General features: G+C 46.2%; 1 protein-coding gene across 1 annotated transcript; it reads right to left on the bottom strand.

Annotated features, from left to right (window-relative positions):
- Nucleotides 1-5,846: 5,846 nt before the first annotated feature.
- On the bottom strand, nucleotides 5,847-7,545 carry LOC125535426 (acyl-[acyl-carrier-protein] desaturase 7, chloroplastic-like). The gene is made up of 2 exons (XM_048698480.1): nucleotides 7,431-7,545; nucleotides 5,847-7,347 (listed from the first exon to the last, which is right to left on the bottom strand). Exons 1-2 carry the CDS (start codon nucleotides 7,535-7,537, stop codon nucleotides 6,084-6,086), a joined length of 1,371 nt encoding a protein of 456 aa, XP_048554437.1. The 5' UTR covers nucleotides 7,538-7,545; the 3' UTR covers nucleotides 5,847-6,083.
- Between the last annotated feature and the right edge of the window lie 3,081 nt (nucleotides 7,546-10,626).

The following is a 10,626-nucleotide window of genomic DNA, read 5'->3' on the forward strand; positions in this document are numbered from 1 at the left end:
CCTGGACGCAGCGCAGGCCGCCATGCCCTGCCGTGCACCATGCCGGCAAGGAGCAGAGGAGCACTACCCGAGGCCAGGAACCACCATGGTCCGAGCTGGAGCCATACATCAGGTGCGGCGGCACGCCCCACACGCGCCACCGCGCACCCGTCGGAGACCAGACCCGAAGCGCCCGCGGCGCCAATAGAAGTTAGTGAGATCAAGACCTGCTGCAGCAGCACCGCCACCACCTCCCATCACCACCACCTCCACTAGCAGTACTCACCACCACCCTCCTCTGCCCAAGCCGGACAACCACGGGCCGATCCAACCGGATCCAGCCAGTCCAGCGGAACGCACCACCGGCAAACATCCAGATCAGCGGGGCCACACGAAGGACGTCGCCGCACCCGCCCAGGACAGACCACCAGAGCACGGGAGGCCGACACCGCGCCCCCGGCGTCGTCACGTCGCGCAGGGCGACCCAGATCCGCCCCCAGCGCCCATGATGGGCCTGCCTGCACCGCAAGACGTGGCCACAGGAGCCAGCCGGCACACCGGCCATCGCGACGGGAGGTAGCAGCCCTGGATCCGACGCCGGACGCCCGAGCCAGCCGGCACACGGGCCACCATGATGGGAGTCAGCCGCCTCAGATCTGCGTGAACCCAGCCGCGAGAGCCCCGTCGCCACCATCCCAGGGGCACGCGCGGCTTAGCCCGCGTCCCCTCTGGCAACGGCGAAGCAGAGGAGGGGTGGGGGGAGGTGCCGGCGGCGGCGCGGTAGGGCTTGCCCCCGAGTCGCCAGAGGAGACGACGCGGGGGGAATTGATGGGTGCCCTCAGCTCTCCCCCGCCATATCTGATAGTGAATCCGACCTACTGGAGTGGCTCAAGGCCTCCAAGGATTCCGATGGCTCGTCCACACCCGACGAGGAGGAGCTAGCTCTCCGCATTGCCCTCCGCTGCTCGCTGATGTATCGGGGCGGTGGCTCCTCTTCTGGGGCGTCGGTGGCTGGCCAGGTGGGGAGCAGTACGTCTGCCGCACCCCACGCTCGTCCGTTGCGCTCCCTTCCGGCCCCTGCCAAGTAGCACTCAGCATCGCCCGCACCAACCCCTCCAGAGTGCCGCTAGGTGATGTTGCCGGCGGAACCGCAACCGGAGTCCGTGGGCTACGCGTATCGGCTCGCAAAGAAGCGGGCGGCGGAAGCAGCTAACAACCGCGTATCCATGGGAGGATCGAGCAGATCCGCGCCACAGCCACTTTCCCCGGCTAGTGACGACGACAAGGACCTCCGCACCGCCATCCGCCTCTCGTACACGTCCGCAGAGATGTACGCCTGACATCATCGCCACAAAGATGAGAAGGCAGCGGTCGACAGCGGCAGAGAGAGCAGCACGACTCCAGGAGGAGCAGTTCCCGAGGCCCGTCGCATGGCGGGCATCATCACCTCGTCCTCATCCTCCTCCGCTTCAGACAATGACGACGCGCCCAGAGCAGCTGACGCCGACGCCGAGTCCAGCGGCAGAGAATCTACATACTGCAGGATGTTTAACTCAAACTTTCAGAACCAACTACCATTACATCAGCCATCATGTGATTGCACCGAGCACCACGCACGCTGGTGTTAGTAAGTTGACCAGTAACTTTTATAAAACTGGTGACAAACAGGGTGGACGCATATGAGGGCCTGTGTATATCCATTGGACAAGTATATAGACAATGGAGATTGACCCGAGGGCCGGGATGCGTAGTTAGAGGATGACGCTACAGTGTATCTCACATGGGTGCATGGCATGTTGGCATGTGACTGCACGGAGCACCACACATGCTGGGGTTAGTAAGTTGACCAATCGCTTTCGAAAAACTGGTGATGAACAGGGTGGACCCACAGGAGGGCTTCTGTATATCCATTGGTCGAGTATAAATAATGGAAAGAGGTTGTCGTCAATGGTGGTGAAGAGGTTCCCAATCGATACTTGCGCTCCAATAAACGGGCTATAAGTGTGTACCCTCGTTGATCTTCGTCAGCACCCGTCTCCGACTGAAGCAGATCAAATGACGCACTGTTTTCAAGCTCATTGTTATCAGGTTCAGGTCAACAGCTAGTTTGTGGTACTTAAACGATTCTTGAACGATAGAAAACACGCAAAACTGATTTGAAGAGAGTGTTACTGATCCTATGGACGGAATTGTATTGCCCTATATATATTGAATCCTCATGTACGTCGCTCCATAGCTGCTTGTCCGAGCCTAGCCTGTCGCAACGATGAAATTAAAGCATTTTTTTCAAATATGTTAAGCGACAACACACTTGCCTTCTTCTGAAGATCTATGTAAACGTAGATGCAGGAGATGAAGGGGTGAGTGATGTCATATAGATCTTGACAAGGCTACATCACACACTAAATGGTAATTTGTTTCTAGCAACATTATACTGTATATGGGAGGAACACTCACCTGACACTGTACGCACGGACATGCATAGAAGGATTTGACGTTCTAATACTACCATTCGAAACAACGTAGTCACCTTTTCAGCAGTTTTTGTCCAATAAAAAGAAATCGGAAACAGGAGCTTCATGCAGAAAAAGACCAAAAAGGTGCAAAAAAAGGGGGGAAATGACCTGGCTGTGCGCATTGACCCGATTCGTGCGTATACTGAAAATGCAAGAAAAAGGTAATTTCACAAGCAACGCCCATCACCGTGTTATTGCAGCTAGACACAGAAGTAAATGGAGATGCATTTCCTTTATGACAAACTTGGTTTCAATTGATGATGTCTTTCAGGCTCGACACACGATTCTTTTCAGCCACATCATTCAAAAGTTCTGAACCTTTACTCTATAGACGGATGATGGCCTGTCATTTTGCTAAAAAAAATGGAACCCTTTGAGCATAGCAAGTAAACAAAGCCTACGTAATAGCTTTCCAAAAATGTTCCATGCGCTAGTCTCAATGTTGAAAAACAGCTGCAAACAAACCACAAATAAATCTGACCATGCAGAGTCTAGGCTTCCTTTTTCGTCCAACAGCTTGAAAAGCAGTGCACATGGCTTCCCCTTTGGTCGATGGCTTCCCCTCCTGCCAAAGGTGCTAATCTTGATGCAAACAAAAGGTGCGGATAGCATTGACTGCAGCTACTGCAGATACTATTCATCACTCAGGGTGCAGAATAAGTTATTCTTCACCCGATGTAATCTTACGATCATTTCATAATTAAATTACGCTTGGAATTCAAATAAAAAAAATAAAAAAATAGGTCAAAACACAAGAAAATTTGCAGTTTATGTGTATTTTACATTATATTTTTATGTTTGTAATATTACATAATAAAAAATATTTTTTACGACGATTATATATTTTCTTACGGTCTCTTTTTACGTCAAAAATAAGACAAAATTTACGAAACGTAAAATATATAGGGGGATTGACTATTCGTCATCCTGTGTGAGGAATAGTTATTCTTCACCTCCCTCTATTTTATCATCAATGCACCATAATTTTACGTTCCATAAGTTTTATCTTATTTCAAATGTAAAAAGAGAACGTAAGAGAATATATAATCACCGTAAAAACATAATGTAAAATATACATTAAATGCTATATTTCTTGTCTTATGACCTATATTTTTGTTTTCTTATGCCAAATTTTATGTAGGGAATCACTATGAATATAACTATTTGTATTCGAAATTTAATTTATTTATGAAACAATTGTAAGATTATCTCGAATGAAGAATAACTTATTCTGCACCCTGGGTGATGAATAGTAACTATATATATATATATATATATATATATATATATATATATATATATATATATAGACACACACACACACACACATAGGTACAGATATAAATATAGATATAGATTGAACATATCTGAGCCTATCATGCATGCTGATTGTCTATTTAAATTACTTAACTTTTTACAACAGTGGAAGCCGTCGGTTAAAGCTCTGGACAAGCACAGGCGGATCCTCTTGGGACCATACAGGGCCATGGGCCGACCTTCCAAAAATGCAAAATACAATTAGCAGTGTATATGGCCCATTAGATCCATTCCATCCGGCTGTTTTTACTAGGCCTAGCCTATTTTTGCTGCGTTGTGGGCAGTGCACTGTGGCCGAACGTGCAGTGCAATGCACCAACAAGTACCTACTAGCTACCACTTTCCAATCTGACATGCCTAAAAAAATCTTTCCAATCTGCCAGGTAAAGAATTTCCAATCCTCAGGATAAAAAATCCCACCTAGTTCTCAAATTCTTTTTACTCTAAAAGAAATCTCCAATTATTTTCCCTCCTAAAATATCTCTTTAGCTCTTCGGTTCCATCCCGTTATCTCTTTAGATATGTACTCCCTCCGTCCAGAAATGCTCGTATGAGAAATGGAGGTATCTAGACGTATTTTAATTCTAGATACATTCATTTTTATTAATTTTCCTGACAAGTATTTTTGGACGGAGGGAGTATATACTAGTGTATGGTACTTCTCTAATTATTCTACGCTTACAAAGCCTGAAAGACCATGTTATTTATTTGCACTTGAATATCGTTGTTTGGCACTGTAAACCTTCGGCCCCTCCTATATTTTGTGTCACGCTCCGCCTCTGGGGACAAGGACGCGACGGAGCTGCCGATTTATCGTGTGAAGGCTATGGTGGTTGAACTTATCAATCGAGATCGGGACTCCCAGTCGGCCTTACGCTTTCGTGATGTTGTTTCCTTCTCTTAGTCATTGTCCATAGGTTATTGGTCTGCATTTCTCCTACTGTATTCCCTACTGCATGAGCAGCTATTTGAACCTATCCTTCCTATAGTTACATCTATGTGTTTCGGATCTTGCCTTGTGGCTTTATTTATAAAGTCGGGCTCACACCTTTTCTCTATAAAAAAAATCTTGCTTATGTTTGTGTTTACATACACTTTCTTGTGAAATTATTTTTGATAGTCTAACATGCGAGGTGAAGCTTAGTTTTTTTTTGCAAATTATTATTTTTCACTAGTAGTTTATTTTGTATGAACTTGGGATTTTTTAAAATAAAAACTTGGATTAACTAGACTAGAAGTGCAAGCAACTCAAGAAAACAAATAAAATTACATCAAAAATCCATGATGAGACCTACATCCATCCCCCCCCCCCCCCCCCCCCCCCCGGCGCCCGCATGCAACTCCATCAATAGAGCCAACCTGAAGTTGTTGATGCGGATGGTATTCACGGTTCAGCCATACTAGTGCAATGGAAAAGAAGCCGTCACAATTGGAAGAGTCGCAAATTCAAGAGCCAGACTTGGGTTATATCTCATGAGCATCTTGCCGGTCCCCGAGGATGAAACAACGTGATAGGGATGCAGCCAGAGGACCAAACAGCAGTGAAAAGTTGTTGGCGCTAGTGCGTCGACATACCACGGAAACTCCAGCCCCATCTTCTAGAAAGGACTACAGGAATCTACGCTCATGAGCCCTGGACGCCATTGTCAAACTGGAGAAAAAGCTCATGGTAAACTAATTCAACATGTTATTGGTGCGACCATCAATGATGTGCCACTGTGGAACCCTAACCCTAACATATCTACGAGCTGGCACCGAGATTCCTGCACCTCACATGCTGAAGAGGCTTGCACAGGAGGGGAGCCCAGAAACTCATTGCCCACGGTGGTGGATGGCGGGAAATGGTTTGATGCTTACCCTAGTCGCTTCTTAGTGAAGAAAGAAAGGATGATAAATTCTTTTTGCAGGATGGACGTAGGATCACTTATTAATTTCAGTTAGTTTGGACTTTGGATGACTCTCAGTTAGAATTACGATGTTACATTTTGCAGCCAAAGAAAAAAAGAATTAGGATGTTACATTGATAAATAGACATACACGAATACAACTTTCACTCTCCTTGTATTATATTTATTTTTAGAATGTGATAAAACAACTTACGAAAATATAGTAGTACAATACCATACTCATAACTTCAACCTGATCAGAAAAAAAGTACTCATAGTGGCGCCGACAGTGGCAAAGTAGAGATGAAGAATACTTCATCTCAAAGGCTGGATCGAAAAATAATGATTTAAACGATATTTAGGGTATATGAAAGTAATAATTTGATTACCCCATGCTGTTGTTGAGAGGCTTATCAAAGATCCAGCTAAACGGGGCCGATGTTGCAGGCTGGGCTTTCTGGCCGCTGCGCTCGTGAGCCTTTTCCTCCAACCTGCGGATCTTGTGGGGCAAGGCGCACACGTACTCCCGCGCACGCCTCCCGTCGTCGGAGAGTTCCGCCGCCGCCAGCTCTTCCACCCCCCACTGCTTCATCAGGTGCTCCAAGATGCTACGGTAGTCGGAGGCGGTGTAAATGCCGGTCTGCTGCGCCACGGCCGCGTAGTGCGCGAAGAGGTCACCATCGCGGCCGTCTGTCATGAGGGACGCCGGCATGACGATCCGGCGGCGCATCATATACGCCAGCGCGCGCACGGCGCCGTCCGGGTCGATCTCGAACAGCTTCCCCACGATGCGCGTGTAGGCCAGCTCGTGGCGCTTCTCGTCGGCGGCGATGGCGCCGCATATGCGGGCCAGCACCAGGTCGCCATGCTCCTTGGCGTGACGGGCTGTGTTGCCGTGCGAGATGGAGGTGGCACGCTCCTGGAAGGCGACGTAGATGAAGCCGTGGTAGGGGCTCCGCGCAGCGTTCATGACCATGCCGGACTGGATGAGGTTGTGGATGGTCCTCTCGACCTGCCGCATGTCGACGCGGCCGGAGAGGAAGAGGTACCTGTTGAGCACGTCGCCGTGCCGGTTCTCCTCGGCAGACCAGCCGCGGATCCAGCGCGCCCAGGCAGTGCCGCTGGAGCCGGTGAGGTCGCGCACGGCCTCGAAGCGGTTGGGTATGCTCTGGTACGTCGGCAGCGCCTCCTCCGTGACCATGTTCCCCACGAGGCACACGAGGTGCGCGTCGGGCAGGCCGGCCGCGCGCGCGCTGATGTCGGAGCACGCCGCGTGGAAGCCGTCGGCGCCCAGCGACGCCGGGTCCGGCAGCAAGTCCGTCGGCTGCCACGCCACCTGCGCGGGCTTAAGGAGCGGCACCACGTTCGCCTCCGCCCAAGGCTCCAGATGATCGAACACCTCTAGCTTCGCCGGCTCCAGGTACATGAGCCATTCGTCGTCTGTGCCCTCCTCATCGTGCCTAGCCGCAACGGTGGCGGCCCGGCCAGTGCGCGCGCTTCTCTTACTAGCTCTAGGAGGAGGGTCCGCTCCCCCTGCTAGTTCGGCAGCATCCGCTTGGGGTAGAAGGGCGGGTTCTGCCTTGCAGCTGGTGGTGTGCATACTCATATCCGCCATGATTCTGCCTCCTCCACTGGCCTTAGTGCATCTCCTGCGTAGTACAATCAAGTAGTAATGATGGAGAGATCCATTGCGATGCAGACATTTTCGCCTGAAGCATAGATTCGTACGTACCAGTAGCAGTAGGTGATGCTGGTCACATGGAGACCTATGTCATTCCTTGTTCTCGTCCATGGCCTGGCCAGTGGACAAGGATGTCTGAGGAGCCATGACGTCGCCATATCACACTCTGCTTCTCACAAGATGAATGAAGCTATGTTTTCTTTGGCGCGGTCGGAACGTTATTTATAGAGCAGCTTCACTCTAGAGAAAGTGCCGTGTCCCGACTCGATCCCGAGTCACGGACAGGTTACGGATTGTAGTTAGGTGGCAGTTTTTTTATTGAAGATTAGGAGGATAAGGGGCCCATACCCGTGATGTTCAAGGGTATCAAGCTAGCGCTAAATTCGCATCCCTAAAAATTAAATTAAAATAAAAAAATACCCATAGAAATCTCTGTGTAAGATTAATGACATAGAATTTAGATGTGCAATACTTATGACATATCTAGATGTGCTTTAGAAAAACTGATAAAATAAAAAAACATGGTATGGTTTTCCGAAGACACACAAATAAAAAAACACGGTATGGTTTTTCGAAGACACACAAAAAGGATTGCTGATGCTGAAGCACTGGTTCGTAGACTAAACCACCGGCCATCGGAAATTCATAGGGGTATGGAAGTGCGAGTGCAGTTGTGCCTGGTCATCCGATTGGCTTAAGATTCAAAAACTTGTACTAGTTTTAGACTTCTGATTACTGTCAGATTCATGCATACTTTTGGCAGCTTTTGTCAGAGCTGCATGCGCCATCCAGCTCACGTCCCATGCCTTTGTCATTTCATCTTTTAATTTCAATTTAGTATATCTTTCGAACCGAAAGACCAAATTAAGTTTCGTTTGCATATCTCTGTTCGCCGCGACGTAATATTTTGAACAAAACCAATCTTCAATACATTTCAACAACTTCCAAAAAATTACAAGTTTCAAATATCGAAATTTGATAGTCGTAACATTAAGTTTGACCAAGTTACATATGCTTTTAGGGTTTAGGCTCGGGGCTTAGGGGTTTAGGGTTTACAACTTAGGATTTAGGGTTTAAGTGTTAGTTTTTAAAACTTGCTAAATTTATCATCATTTCTATCAAGTTTTAGTAGTTGAAACCTGACTGGCAGCCCATTTTTCTCATGATCTACGGAGTCACTGGCTTCTACACGAGGAGGATTTTATTGTTTGATCATACCCATGAATATGCAAAAGAGATATAAATTGGGCTTTTGGTTCAAAAGATATAATAGATTCATGTTCGAAAATCAAAAGAAAAAACATAGAATATGGGATGGGTGGTGCTGCCAAAACCTGTTAAAAGCTGCACACGCATGGACCCCATATAATTTGATTAGTTGTTAAAACTCATGCAAATACCAAACCAGTTATCTGCGTGTTGCCACACCTGTGTGCCACAAATCCTCTCCCCGCCAGCCATGTGTAGTAAAAATATATTCTAGTTTGTTGGCTCCAACATGTAACATGCCATCGTAAACAGCTCCATGTCCTCCCACTACTATAGATAAACAACATACAGAGTAATACATATATAAGTGTATAATACAAACTATAAAGGCCAAACGTAATGTCATTCGCCCTCACCAGAATATGGGAAGAATACCAATTATCGATACACGATAACCAGGTGCCAAAAAAATGCACGCTACAAGGAGGATATACATTTAGATGGCGGCACATGAGTTAGCCAAGTTTAATTTTGATAACCATTCCTTTATGGTTCTTTTTTGCAAGGGATTCCAATAGGGTTCTTGTAAGTAGTGTTCGCTCAGCATGGCATATGTTGTAAGGTATCATTGTAACAATATTATATATGGGTGGTGTTTTTCAAAAAATAAAAAAAAACCAAACAACTCCAACTAACTTACACTAAAGAAAAGAGATATTTTACCGGCTCATCTCGGTGACAAAACATATCTCTTAATTTCTTTCCATCTTAGAAAGTCAGTCTCCTGCCGCACGGTAAAATTAGGGGGACCAAGAGATTAGAGGAGAGATCACTCGTGATCTTTTTTTTATGAAACTCCTTCACATATATTAAGTGATTAAAAGGTTCTTACAATCATTCATTACAATATTAGTCACGCAAGGTGGACCACTATTACAAAGCACACCGTCTGATCTATTATCAAAACTAAACTTTGCATTCTCATGCACCACCAGATTGTGTTGTTGGTTAATCTTAATAATCTTGAGATCTTTGATAAACTTGGAGACGCTCAACACTTCCTTTTTCACAAAGGAGACCATGAAAGAGCAATCAGTTTCCAACATAAATGATTTGTGAAGAGTAATACCAATGTATAACCCGACGAGGCTCGCATGAAGTCCCGCTTCATCCACACAGGTACATGCTACTTGTGATAGATATTGGGATTTCCCCAAAGAGAAAGGATGCTGTAGTATATTAGCAGATAGTATTTCCCTCAGTTATGAACCAATGTTAATGGTACCAGTAGGAGACACCACACAAAAAACTATAAGCAGTACCTGCACACACACACACACACACACACACAAAGCAAATGCTTGCACCCAACGCAAACAAGAGGGTTGTCAATCCCCTTGTACTCATTAATTGCAAGGATTAAATCTAATAGCGGTAAATAGATAAATAAAAAGGAAACTAAAAGCAAATAAATTGCAGCAAGTATTTTTAGGGTTTACTTTAGTAATATGAAGTGAATGGACCCTGGGGCCATAGCGTTCACTAGAGGCATCTCTCTCATGAGCATAGTAACGGTCGGTAGGCAAAATACTGTTGGGCAATTGATAGAAAGCGCATAGTCATGATGTTATTCATGGCATGATCAATACATATGCATTATGTCCGAGACAAGTAGACCGACATACATTTGCATCTACTACTATTACTCCACCCCTTGAACGTTATCCAACATACATCTTAAGGTATTAAGTTCATAACAAATAGAGTAATGCTTGAAGCATGATGACATAATAAATACAAAGTAAAATCAAGTAATATGATTGAACCCCATGATGACCTGCAAGTGCACAAGGCTGTTGTAGCAATTTCTGATAAGTGAAGTGTCGAACCCACATGGAGCAAATAGAAAGGGATTACAAACCCCGCAACTATGCTATCACTTATCTAGTTACGTGCCCACCCAATTCAAAAATAGCTTATTACAGTAAGTTGCTAGGATGACAAATAAAAGGACAGTGTTTATCTAAACTACAAACAG

Source organism: Triticum urartu, chromosome 2 (assembly GCF_003073215.2).
Source record: "Triticum urartu cultivar G1812 chromosome 2, Tu2.1, whole genome shotgun sequence".
NCBI lineage: Eukaryota > Viridiplantae > Streptophyta > Magnoliopsida > Poales > Poaceae > Triticum > Triticum urartu.

Coding starts and splice junctions, on each gene's coding strand:
- LOC125535426 (XM_048698480.1), bottom strand. CDS start 7,537: ATGGCGACGTCATGGCTCCTCAGACATCCTTGTCCACTGGCCAGGCCA. Junction 7,348..7,430: donor AGCATCACCTACTGCTACTG/GTACGTACGAAT, acceptor TGTACTACGCAG/GAGATGCACTAAGGCCAGTG.